Below are 13,545 nucleotides of genomic sequence, written 5' to 3'. Positions count from 1 at the left end.
CTTACCAAATACTGCATGTTCTCACTTTTAAGCGGTAGCTGAACTCTGGGTATTCATGGATATAAAGATGGGAACAACAGAACGGGAGCCTCCAAAAGTAAGGAGAGATGGGGGAGGGTAATGGCTGAGAGACTCTCTCTCGGGTACTCTGTTCAATATTTGGGTGATGAGATCCATAGAAGCCCAAGGGTCATCATTACACAATATACCCATGTAACAAGCCTGCACGTGCGCCCTGTGATCTAAAATTCAAAAGAAAACATTCTTATTTCTTGTCTAGTTCTTAGAAGGGTTAGAGATTCTCAGTCTGACTCTGACAAGAGAGAGAAGACAGTATCCTTTTGGATTTTTCTGGATGCTCAGAAAACTACCACTTGCAGGGACAGAAGTCGGGAGTGATACTCAGTGATTTTCCACATTGTTAATCATGTGCTAAGAGGAAATTCAGGGAAGCTGCAGCATAGCCTAATCAATAAAAATAATGAAGGCCAGGTGCGGTGGCTCATGCTTGTAATCCCAGCACTTTGGGAGGCCAAGGTGGGCAGATCGTTTGAGCCCAGGAGTTGAAGAGCAGCCTGGATAACATGGTGAAACCCATCTCCACAAAAAATAAACAAATTAACTGGGTGTGGTGGCATATGCCTGTAGTCCCAGCTACTCAGGAGGCTGGGTTGGGAGAATCGTTTGAGCCTGGGAGGCGGAGATTGCAGTGAGCCGAGATTGCATGGAGGTCAGACTTCAGAAAAAAAAGACCGCGTTTCAGGAAGAAAAAAAAAATGAAGTAGGGCCACAAGTACATTTGTCCCAAAACTAAACACAATCATAGAGCATGCCACCCCTGGCTCACCCCCTGAGTGGCACCCAGACCCCACCTGGGGGATGAGGTGATCTTGGCAATGTTGATGTCATCGATGATGATCGCTCCGTCAGCAGACTCGTTGATTGAAAGAAGCCCAGGGTCAGGGACAACTTCCCTGCTCCCGTCCGCCCCATGATGCCAACCTGCAGGATAGAAGGGACCAGGTGTGGTGGGAATGCTGGCATCTGGACTTGGCCCTGTGCCACAGTGCCCTTATCTCTGCCCTACCTCAGGCATCGGTCATCTCGTCAACGCAACTCCACACCCCCTCCCTCACCCACTGCCCAGAGACACTCCTTTAAGGGTGTTTTGGCCAAGGGTCAAGAAGGACACTCTTCCCTTTGCCAGGCTCCCAAAAGGAATTCCTCAGCTTTTTATAGGTTGCTAGAGACCTCAAAAAAGACACACAAGAGGCAGAAGGAATTTCCAACAAAGCCCTATTTGTTTCGACTCGGTTACTATTTACTAATAATTAGGTATTTCCTTATTTCTCCACACTGTTTTTCACACCTCTGATGGTGAGTTTCCCTTCATAAGCTGTTGAAATACCTGAAAGATTCAAGCAGATCTTCCGTGCCCTTTACCATGACCTGGTCTCCACACGTCCTCCTTTGAAGGAACTAGGTTCCCCAGTTAATGGCCAATAATGATATTCCTCATCTCCAATTCTCCCTGGGCTTTGGAGGATGAGCTTCCTCCACCCTCTTACAGGGGTGTCACAGAGCAGCATGCATGCAAAAATTCTCATGACATAACATAAGCCATGAAGACTTAGCAAGGGCCAGGCGCAGTGGCTCATGCCTATAATCCCAGCACTTCAGGAGGCCAAGGCGGGTGGATCACCTCAGTCAGGAGTTTGAAACCAGGCTGGCCAACATGGTGAGAAACCCTGTCTCTACTAAAAATACAAAAATCAGCCAAGCGTGGTGGCATGTACCTGTAGTCCCAAATACTCAGGAGACTGAAGCAGGAGAATCACTTGAACCCGGGGGATGGAGGTTGCAGTGAGCCGAGATGATGCCACTGTATTCCGGCCTGGGCAACCAAGTGACTCTGTCTCAGAAACCACCCCCCCACCGCCGAAAAAAAAAAAAACGTCCAGGGGCCAGGCGTGGTGGCCGACTCCTATAATCCCAGCACTTTGGGCGTCTGAGGTGGGCAGATCGCTTGAACTCAAGAGTTCCAGACCAGCCTGGGCAACATACCAAGATCCCATCTCTACGAAAAATATAAAAATAAGCCGGGCATAGTGGCACACGCCTGTAGTCCCAACCACTTGTAGTTCCCCCCGCTTGGGAAGCTGCGGTTGCAGTGGGCTGAGATCACACTACTTCACTCTGGCGTGGGCGACAGAGTGAGACCCTGTCTCAAAAAAAAAAAAAAAAAAAACTTCCGAAACGCATCTGTGGGCTCATTTGGTCTCTGGGCTCTCACTTAAGCTTTCACTTCTACAAGTTGGATGCGCTCTAACGACTTACTGCCACAATCCACTCCCAACCCCTGCAACAGCCATGCAAGCAGGAGTGCGGAGCTGTAAGTGACAGGGCAGATGCCACAGCTAGGTTCATCCACCTGGTGGTGCCCGACTGGGAATGGGGGGTGATGTGTACCCACCTTTTGTCCTCCACTGATGTGCCTGAGAACAAAATCCAGGTCTCCGTAGCACCGGCAGTAGTTCCAGAATTCCATCGGCCCACCTGGAGCCAGCTGCTGGGCGGAGCTGTTTCCTGGATTTGCCAAGGTGCCTTTGATCACAGCAGAGGGAGAGTAAGGAATTCGCAGTCCATCCTAGAAAGCTGTGACTCCCCCAACCTCCCCTCCCTCTCACTCTGCTGCCCAAGGTGGCCTCCCAGGCCTCAGCACTGGGGGTTTGCTGTTTCCCCACGTGACCCCCGCATCCTGCAGATCTCTGATCGATGCAGAGGGCTCTCAGGCCCGCATCCCTGTCCCGTCCCACACTGCCTTCTCCTTCTGGGCACTGCCCGCCTCCGGCCCTCTCAGGGCTCGTGTACTCGAGTGTATTCTGTCTCCCACGCTCACTGCACCATCTACTCAGTGAGGACAGGCTCTAATTGTTCACCACTGTATCCCAGGCTCAGAGCACATAGTAGGTGGACATAACAAGAGTGACACAGTTGCTAATATAGAAGGTGAACCAGTGGTAGAAGGCACAGAGACTGAGGGAACATCATCATCTCTCAGCAAAACCCTTTGTAAAGCTGTCATCTCTCTGTAATAGAAAGCGGCTGACTAGACCATAGTTGTTCACTTTTGTCTGCCAGAATTAATCTGATGTTCATGTTTACCTTTCTCTTAAAATAATTGTACAACTGACTTGTATCGAAATGGTTCTTTTTTTTTGTGAAACAGAGTCTCGCTCTGTTACCCAGGCTGGAGTGTAGTGGCGTGATCTCGGCTCACTGCAACCTCCGCCTCCCAGGTTCAGGTGATTTTCCTGCCTCAGCCTCCCGAGTAGCTGGGATTACAGATGCCTGTCACCACACCCAGCTAATTTTTGTATTTTTCGTAGAGACGGGGTTTCACCATGTTGGCCAGGCTGGTCTTGGACTCCTGACTTCATGATCCGTCCACCTTAGCCTCCCCAAGTGCTGGGATTACAGGCGTGAGCCATGGCGCCCGGCCACAGATATTGTTCTTAATATGAACATAGTAGGTAAACTTTTTAAAATTTTTTCTAATAAAATATAAATGTTGCCCCCAGATTTTTTTAACCTCAAGGAAACGAGTAACAGCTTGTCAGAGACTTCTTATAGAAGAAACAGTTTTTTAGGTAACTATCATTAGGCTGGATAAGGCAATAATTTCAAAATAGCAAGCAGTAGTACATCTTACCCATATCTTTAGGCTGATGCCGAGTTTTAAGGGTACAGACAACAGTGTGATGTTTTTATGCACAGACTGGCTCTAGGTATTTGAGGAACACAATACAGAGATTTAAAAATGTGATTCTTTAAAATCTGCACTATGTTCTCTGTTTTTCAAAAGTGTTTGTGATTCGTTCCTCACACTGCAGTGAGTAAAAAAAGAAACAAGAAAACAGTAACATAGATCTTGAAGTATGTTTCAATGTTGGGTGAATTTTTGTTTTTAGACACCAATAGAACTTACTTGTTTGATTAAAACAAATTTAAAAATAAATATTTATGGACGGAGTCAATGACATGAGTGGTCTTCTCTGGACAGGCACAAGAATAAAAGTGAGTTACCCTGGCTGCCCGCCCCGGCAGGAAGGCAAGGATAAAAGCAGGGATTGTATCACAGTGCCTCGTCATCCTCACAGCAATCCCATGTGGAGGGTCCTTCAGTTATCCCCGGTTTACACACAAGGGGACTGAGACACAGAGAGGGGAGGTCGCTTGCAGAGGGAAACACAACTCTGCTTCTGAAAAGCCGTCCAGTTCAGCATTTCCTGAGGCCCACAGCTGGATATGGCGTGGGCCAGGTTCAGTGGTTTTAGCCTCAAGAGAATGCACATTCCTCCAGGGCACACACAGGTGCGGAACCAGGCTGGAGAGCACATGGCCAACCTCAGGAGCACGGCGGAGGGTATGTAACAAGAAAAACATTGGGCCCTTTTGTGGATGTGCTATAAAATAACAGCGTTGCTGGGCATGGTGGCTCATGCCTGTAACCCCAGCAGTTTGGGAGGCGGAGGCGGGAAGATCACTTGAGGTCAGGGGTTCAAGACCAGCCTGCCCAACAGTGAAAACCTGTCTCTACTAAAAACACAAAAATTAGCTGGGCATGGTGGCGGGAGCCTGTAATCCCAGCTATTTGGTAGGCTGAGGCAGGAGGATCACTAAAACCTGAGAGGCAGAGGTTGCAGTGAGCCAGGAGCATGCCACTGCACTCCAGCCTGGGTGACAGAGTGAGAGTCTGTCTCAGGAAACATACACGCACACTGTTATTTTTTATTTTGTAGAGACGAGGTCTCACCATGTTGCCCAGGATGGTCTCGAACTCCTGAGCTCAAGTGATCCACCTGCCTCGGTCTCCCAAAAGTGCTGACATGAGTCACTGCACCCGTCCAAAAAATAAGAGTTATTACTGAGCACTTACAATGCAGCTAATGCAAGTTGCTCTGCTCAGCACTTGAGACCCATGATCTCATCTGAGTCTCACAGCAGCCCTTAGGGGCAGTGACTATCATTATATACAGATGCGAAGCTGCCTCAGGGTTAAAGAAAAGGTGAGGCCTCACAGAATAACATGTAGACCCCACTTATGTTAAAAGAAACAAGGAAACAAATGTGTGGGGGTATGTGGGAATCCCACAGAACAGGAAAGTTCTGGAGGAAACACACCTAAATGCGAATGGGGCCTCTCTGTGGGAAGAAGAGGAATGGGGTGAACAGGAACTAACTTTCACTCTCCCCCATAAAGTTCTTGTGTTAATTTTTTTTTTTTTTGAGACGGAGTCTCGCTCTGTTGCCCAGGCTGGAGTACAGTGATGCAATCTCAGCTCACTGTAACTTCCGCCTTCCAGGTTCCACCGATCCGCCCACCTCAGCCTCGCGAGTAGCTGGGATTATAGGTGTACACCACCACACCCGGCTAATTTTTGTATTTTTAGTAGAGATGGGGTTCACCATGTTGGCCAGGCTGGTCTCAAACTCCTGGCCTCAAGTGATCTACTCGCCTTGGCCTCTCAAAGTGATGGGATTACAGGCGTGGGCCACCGTGCCCAGCTGTGTATTGATTTTGTTTTAAACAAGCATCTCTCTCTAATTTATGTACATAATTGAAGGGGAGATGCTATGACAGCACAGTGAGGGGAACGGAGAGAAGCACGTGGAACTTTCTATCTCCATATAAAAATACATGTATATACAGACCGAACAGTGGCAGTAAGGACAATTACTTTCTCTTGTGATTGTCAAATACACTCCTTCTAAAAATATAAAAGTAAATCAAAAGTAAAATGCTTTTAAAAACTGAATTTGTGCCAGGCGTGGTGGCTCACGCCTGTGATTCCAGCACTGTGAGAGGCCAAGGTGGGCAGATCACAAGGTCAGGAGTTCAAGATGAGCCTGGCCAACATGGTGAAACCCCATCTCTACTAAAAATAGAAAAATTAGCTGGGCGAGGTGGCGCGCACCTGTAGTCCCAACTATTCAGGAGCCTGAGAATCGCTTGAACCCAGGAGGTGGAGATTGCAGTGAGCTAAGATTGCGCCACTGCACTCCCGCCTGGTGACAGAGCGAGACTCGGTCTCAAAAAAAAGAAAACAAACAATTCAATCAAACTGCACAGTTTAAGTGGGTGAGCTGCACGGCATGTGAAATTCACGTTAATCAGGCCATTATAACAACGAATAAAATAGCTGCCCGGGCTGGTGGGTACCTGTAATTCCAGCCTTCAGCCTGCGTAAGAAAAAACAAAATTCCGTCTCAAAACAAAAATAAAAATCTAATAAAATACCTGTAAATGAATTCAATGTCAAGATGGAAGCTGCCGGTGTAATGAACCCTTGGTTCCTCAGGGGGGCACTCACGCCATTCTTACAATGCTCACCGGTACCATGGGACCTGGTTCACCCAGAATGTTAACGTGGGCAGAGGCCACCTCTGGGAATTTCTGCGGAGGACAGAACTTACCAGAGGCCTTGGTCTCTCTCCCAAGGGGCATTTCCTCAGGATGCAGTGCAGTACAACTCCCATGGCACTGGAGAGGGTCTCCGAGGAGGCACAGGCTCAAAGCCTAGGTCTGCCATTTACCAGCCATGTGATCTTGGACAAGCAGCTTCACTTTTCTGTCTCAGTTTCCTCACCTGTAAAATGGGAGTAATAACAGCATCAAAATTATTGGGCTGGGCACAATGGCTCCCGCTTGTAATCCCAGCACTTTGGGAGGACAAGGCAGGAGGATCACTTGAGCTCAGGAGATCGAGACCAGCCTGGGCAACATGGCAAAACCCCATCTCCTAAAAATACAAAAACCAGCTGGCTGTGGTGACATGTGCCTGTGGTCCCAGACACGCAGGAGGCAGAGGCAGGAGAATCACTTGAGCCTGGGAGGCGGTGAGTGAGATCACCCTACACTCCAGCCTGGGCAAGACTGAGACCGTGTCTCAAAAATCAATCATAGGGGGAGGTAAAGACCGACTGCACTATTCTGTGTTAAGCGTTTAGGTCTGGGCCTGACATACTATAAGGCGCAGTGTGTGTCCCTGTTATCATTACTTGTGTGTGGGGGGGGGGGCGGAGATCACTGTGACAGTTATCACTGTTGTTTCTACTCGTGCTGCTGTTCAGGGCCCAAGAAGGCAGTTATTAAGGACCATGTGACATCAAGGCCTGGGGACACGGGTCCCAGATGTTCTACCACGCCACGTGGGACCTTGATGCCACCATCCCTCCCCAGGCTCCCTTTTTCTCCATCTATAAAAAGAAGACGGGGGTTAAATGACTGCAGGGTTTCCCCCTTGGTTCGGTCCCGACTGCATCATTTGTGTAGCATGCAGCAGGCGCTGATTTTCTTGTTTTAATACACTTCATCAACTCACTTATATCTCATTTCTCAGCTTACTTCTGAGGAAAATTTATTACAATCACAAATGGAAAAGTACTATTATTTTCCACAACAGGAGTCTCCCATACAAATACATAACAGACAGGCCGGGCACAGTGGCTCACACCTGTAATCCCAGCACTTTGGGAGGCTGAGGTGGGTGGATCACCTGAGGTAAGGAGTTCGAGACCAGCCTGGCTGACCTGGTGAAACCCCATCTCCACTAAAAATATAAAACTTAGCCAGGCATGATAGCTGGCGCCTGTAATCCCAGCTAATTGGGAGGCTGAGGCGGGAGAATTACCTGAACCTGGAAAGTGGAGGTTACGATGAGCTGAGATCGTGCCACTGCACTCCAGCCTGGACGACAGTGACACACCATCTCTCTTTTTTTTTTTTTTTGACATGAACTCTTGCTCTGTCACCCAAGCTAGACTGCAGTGGCATGATCTCGGCTCACTGCAACCTCTGCCTCCTGGGTCAAGCAATTCTCCTGCCTCAGCCTCCCGAGTAGCTGGGATAAGAGCGCCCGCCACCGCGCCAGGCTAATTTTTGTAGTTTTAGTAGAGAAGGGGCTTCACCATCTTAGCCAGACTTGTTTGAACTCCTGACCTCATGATCCACCCACCTCGGCCTCCCAAAGTGTTGGGATTACAGGCATGGGTCACCGCACCCAGCCAAGACTCCATCTTTAAAAACACCACAAAATACATAACAAGTAATAGAAGGTTATTTTTGATGGAAGATAGAGGCTGTGGTGTTGAAGGCTCCAAGTGTGAAGGCTGCTATTTATCCATCTGTCGAAGAGATCATCTCAATCGCGAAGGTGTTAAAGACCTGCTAGCACCAAACTCAGACTTTCTCTGTGGTACCATCAAAGGTATGAATGAGAATTAGAGGGGAAACTTCTTCACAATGGGAGTCCCTTCTGAATGCTCGGCCAGCATCCCACAGTCTCGTATGCGGATACCCCAGATCTTGGGGAACGCTGGTCAACTATTTTCACCCTAAAACCAGGCTCTAAGTAAGTGCTGCCAAAAGACTGGACAAGCGTAAGATGCACTTCTGCCTGATGGGGTGTCCAGCTCACTCTCCTGCTGAGAGGCCGAGGGTACACAGGACAGGGCTCAGAGATGTCCTTGGGATAAAGCTACACCGAAGACCCAGAGGTCAGGCCAGGGGCCCTCGCCTACCTCCTCCTCAGTTTCTGAATACTCCTTGAGTCTCTCCATGGCCACAATGTTGGTTTCCATCTCAGATGACATCCGAACCAGCCAGCTCAAGTACACGGTGACCTTCAAAAGGCATTTCTAGAGTGAGCAGTACTTTATTTTCCCATTTTTCTTTCTTTTTTTTTTTTTTTTTAAATAAGATAACAGGAAACAAATTATTTTCAACAAGAATGAATTATGGGAGGCCGAGGCAGGCGGATCGCCTGAGGTCAGGAGTTTGAGACCAGCCTGGCCAACATGGCAGAACCCATCTCTACTAAAAATACAAAAATTAGCTGGGCATCATGATGCACGCTTGTAATCTCAACTATTTGGGAGGCTGAGGCAAGAAATCGCTTGAACCCAGGAGGTAGAGGTTGCAGTGAGCTGAGATTTTTGCCACTGCACTCCAGCCTGCGTAACGGATTGACACTGTCTCCCTCCCCTGCTAAAAAAGTGATGAATTATGAAACATTCAGGTAAGAATGGTATAGAAATGAGCAACCCAGGTGTAGCCATCACCCAGGCCTGCCACACTGCCATCTCCACGGCATATACCACATTTCCACAATAACCTATGGGCCACATAAGTCATCAGAAAGGAAACTGGAAAATATTGTGAACCAGGTGACAATATAAAAGCACAGTGTATCACCATTTCTGAGATGCAGCTAAAGGAGTGCTTAGAGGGAAATTCATAGTTTTAAAAGCATTCCCCTTGTACCTGGAAGTATCCTCTTGGGCCATCAAGGAATGTCTTTGATGGGGAAAATCTTGGCAACATGTGAAATTCCTCTCCATTCTAGTTGGTCACCAGGCATTGTATCCACTCCTCAAACTCCATGCCTCTCCCTTTCCTCTCCCCCATTCCTGTTGGACTTGGAATCCAAAGCAAAGCACAACTGGCTCCCCCATTAACACGTTAACGATCCAGCCACGAGCGTCCCCTCTTGCCTGCAATGAGTAAGACACTGAGAGGCCCACCAAGCCAGCGCTGAGGCTGTGCCTGGAGATCACTGCAAGCAGGGCAGCAAACAGGACAATGCAGTTGCCAGTTGCCCACACACTCCAGACGCACGGCCAGCCACCTGCACGAGACACACGGGCAGACAGACGGGTGTGGAGTCAGCTTTTCAGAGACTTGGCTTCCAGCACTTGGGGACAAAAGGGAACTCTTTGCTAACTCAAGTAACTCCACAAGAGTTCCAGAGAGAAGCCTTCTTGGCACTGCTTTTTCAAAACATGCACAATGGCACAGGGTAGGGAGGGCGGAAAGGGAATAATGCCAGTAAATCTCATTAATCTGGCAAACCCATGGATTAAACCAGAGCTCTCCAGAGGCAATCTTCCCTGGAATCTGAGGCTTGCCTTTTTGAGAACCAAGTTTTCCTCATTGAAGCCTTTAAAATATACACATATAGGCCAGGTGCAGTGGCTCACATCTGTAATCCCAGCACTTTGGGAGGCTGAGGCAGGTGCATCACCTGAGGTCAGGAGTTCGAGACCAGCCTGGCCAACATGGCAAAACCTCGTCCCTACTAAAAATACAAAACTTAGCTGGGCGTGGTGGCGCATGCCTGTGATCTCAGCTACTTGGCAGGCTGAAGTGGGAGAATTGCTTGAATCCAGGAGGGCGAAGGTACAGTGAGCCCAGACCATGGCACTGCACTCCAGACTGGGCGACAGAGTGAGACCCTGTCTCAAATAAAAACAAAAAAAACAAAACAAAACTATATATATATATGCACAATTAACACACACACACAATAAAAGACATGCTGGAACTTCCTAAATACTAAGAAGACAAAAACATCAACTATAAGAGGCACCAGTGATTTAAAATAACCATCAATGTTTCTTAACTTTTGGCTAAGAACAAGTATAAAGTAACAGTCTCTTGTTAGGAGACAGATCTGAGAGGGGAATGGGAAACACAATACTATGATTAATCACCATTGCCACATTCCACAGCCAGACTATCCTTCATTTCAAAATGTTAAAGTATACTATTTTACCCTTTAATATAGAAACAGAAATCTTGTTTTTTGTCGTTTTGTTTTTTGAGATGGGGTCTTGCTCTGTCATCCAGGCTGGAGTGTGGATGACTTGATCACAGCTCACTGCAACCTCAACCTTCCAGATTCAAGTGATCCTCCTGCCTCAGCCTCCTGAGTAGCTGGGACTACAGGCCCAAGCCACTATGCCTGGCTAATTTCTGGGGTTTTTTAAATTATTTTTGTTTGTTTGTTTTAGACACAAGTCTCCCTACAGTGCCCAGGCTGGTCTCGAACTCCTGGGCTCAGGTGACCCTCTTGCCTTGTCCCCCTGCCCCCTCCCCAAAGTGCTGGGATTACAGGCGTGAGCCACCGCACCTAGCCATCTTATTTGTTTAAAGCTAGGCTTTGTATGATATAACACTAGAACTATTATTTTAATGTTCTAAAATATAAACCGTTCAAGGAAGATGGGGTGTTTTTATCCATTGCAGCCCTCATGAACCACGTGACTGACACTCACTACTCTGGCAGACACAGCCAGCTTGTCACAAACTTCTCCCTAAAAATTCTGCAAGGGAAGTCAAGGTCTCTCGTTACTCAGGGTTGGCCCGCCCAGACTGACACTATGGGGTTAGAGTGTGTAAGATGGGCTTGTGGTTATGGGTCACCTGTGGGTGCTGGTACTTTTTCAGAAAAGTTTATCAGGATGCAAATGGGTGAGAGGGGTGCTGTTTTAGGGATAAGTCAGACACGTCTCTAAATTCAGCAAATAATCAGCAAACTTCTGCCTCTTTTGGATTGATGATATTGTCTGTGTCCACAAGATGTCAATCTCCCACCCCATCTCCTTTTTTTTTTTCTTCCAGAGACAGGGTCTCACTCTGTCACCCAGGCTGGAGTGCAGTGGTGCAATCATAGCTCACTGCGGCTTCAAATTCCTGTGCTCAAATGATCCTAGGACTCAAATGAAGCTAGGACTACAGGCACACAGCACCATCACAGGCTACCTGTTTTTTAAGAGAGAGATGGGGTCTTGCTATGTTGCCCAGGCTGGCCTTGAATACCTGGCCTCAAGGGATCCTCCTGCCTCGGCCCCCTAGAGTACTGGGATTACAGGCATGAGCCAGGACTTGTGGCCCACAAGATAACAATCTCATATGATTCAGCTTGGTGATATTAGTAAATTGCTTCTGACACCCTTCACCCAGGGGTGCATGAGCACCCCCAGATGGAAGCAGCATTGTGAAGATACTCAACAGCAGGGTCTGCCACTGACAATCTTCAAGCCTCCCCATCCTTTCTGCGAAGGCCCGGTTTGCCGTTGCACCCACCACAAGGTATGAGAGATCGAGGCAAAGGGACAAAGTGCTCATGCGCCTCCTCTGACCCCTCCTGCGGGCCCGCCATTCCCACCTGTTGGCCACAATGCTGGGGTAACAGGCCTTCTGGTTCCGCCCACCTTCAGGTCACTCTGGTGGATAAAGTGCTCCTGCTCCTCAAAGGCCCAAATGACGTTGACCCCCAGCAAGTCTCGTTGAAATGGGAATAGACAGGGGAGCGGCTGACTGACTCGAGGTGCTTCGGCTGCCGGGAGGTGGCCCCGTAGAACCTCTGGAGTTGAGAATGGACATGGAAAGCTGAGGCAGGCTCTGTCATCCCTCATCCTCCCAGGGCTGTGCTGGAGAAAGTCTAGACAGAACCGATACCTCCAGGAGGCACAATGTTAGAGCCGGGCTGCTCCCACAGGGGAGTCTACTCACCTGGTGAGCCACAGGCACAGCACCGTCAACCACGAGGACAGTGACGACAAGAGCTCATGCCTATGCAAAGCCCAGTGCCCCAGCCACTGTTCTAAGCATTTTTACAAACATCAGTTCATTCAATCCTCACAAAAAACCTATGAGGTGCTCATTCCTATATATGATGGGTAAACTAAGGCACAAAGAAGCTAGTTAATCTCCTCCCCAAGGTCATGTGGCTAGCAAGGGGCAGAGCTGGGGTTCGAACCCAGGCCATCTGGGCTGCAAAGTGCTAACCTCTACCCTGCACGGCCTCTCTGAAGCCTTTAGCCTCATGTTTTCTGGATCCAGCAGAGTGGTTTTAGGCACAGGCTTTGAGGTCGATCAGACCTCAGTTCAAATCCTGACTTGACTAATAATTAGCAATATAAACGTGGGTAATACTTTATTTCTCTAAGCCTCAGTTTCCTTATCTGTAAAATGGGAACAACAATGCTTGCTCGGCCAGGCGTGGTGGCTCACACTCGTAATACCCACACTTCAGGAGGGTGAGGCAGGAGATCACTTGAGCCAGGAGTTTGAGACCAGCCCAGGCACATGGCAAAACACCATCGCTACAAGAATAGAAAATTATTTAAAAAAAAAAAAACAAGGCTTGCTTCACAGGGTAATTGTCAGGATGACACATAGGAATCAGACAGTCCTACGTCTGATGTAAATTTGCACGTACACATTATTTCACAAATCACACAGACATACACGATGTCACTAAGCATAGTGCCAGGTAATATCAGCAACGGCTGTTTCTGTGGATGAGAAATGAATGTTGGCAATTTTATATAGTTTGACCTAACAGGAGGCACTCAGTTCGATGGTGGCTACTGTTATCATTAAGTGACAGAATTCTGCCTATTGATCACATCCCCTCAGGAGGGACTGTTTATTCCATGGCCAGTTCTGGCACTCTCAGCCCAGCTGAGACACCCATGAGGACAAGGCAAACCTTGTCACCTGCCTCTCCTTCGATGGCCTCCCAGTGCTCTTAGAGGTGCCAACCATGCTCCCCCCAGTCACCTCGTCCTGTAACTCCCCCCGCCTTTCCTGCACGTAGGCCGCCTGCCTCCACCACTGTCCCTGTCCCATACGTGCCATTCCTCATCACCCAGCGGATCATAGCACAAATGTCACTTCCTGGCAGAGCCCTCCCA

The 13,545-nt window shown here is 48.5% G+C and overlaps 1 protein-coding gene across 3 annotated transcripts in view; it reads right to left on the bottom strand.

Annotated features, from left to right (window-relative positions):
- The window catches only part of LOC116546296 (multidrug resistance-associated protein 1-like), a 20,162-nt gene extending 7,985 nt beyond the window's left edge, over positions 1–12,177 (bottom strand). For 2 of the 3 annotated variants that reach the window (XM_032272606.1, XM_032272607.1), the window contains exons 1-6: positions 12,012–12,177; positions 9,326–9,689; positions 8,584–8,685; positions 6,478–6,650; positions 2,474–2,604; positions 873–1,002 (exon numbers count right to left, since the gene is read on the bottom strand). In XM_032272606.1, the coding sequence (XP_032128497.1) occupies positions 873–1,002; positions 2,474–2,604; positions 6,478–6,508 (292 nt within the window). In that variant the 5' untranslated portion in view covers positions 6,509–6,650; positions 8,584–8,685; positions 9,326–9,689; positions 12,012–12,177. The remainder of the gene's footprint in view (positions 1–872; positions 1,003–2,473; positions 2,605–6,477; positions 6,651–8,583; positions 8,686–9,325; positions 9,690–12,011) is intronic. The other variant, XM_032272608.1, reaches the window with a different exon arrangement.
- Positions 12,178–13,545: the final 1,368 nt, after the last annotated feature.

The sequence above is a fragment of the Sapajus apella genome, unplaced genomic scaffold (assembly GCF_009761245.1).
Source record: "Sapajus apella isolate SASKATOON/1434 unplaced genomic scaffold, GSC_monkey_1.0 scaffold749, whole genome shotgun sequence".
Taxonomy (NCBI): domain Eukaryota; kingdom Metazoa; phylum Chordata; class Mammalia; order Primates; family Cebidae; genus Sapajus; species Sapajus apella.
This window is presented reverse-complemented; position numbering and strand designations above follow the sequence as displayed.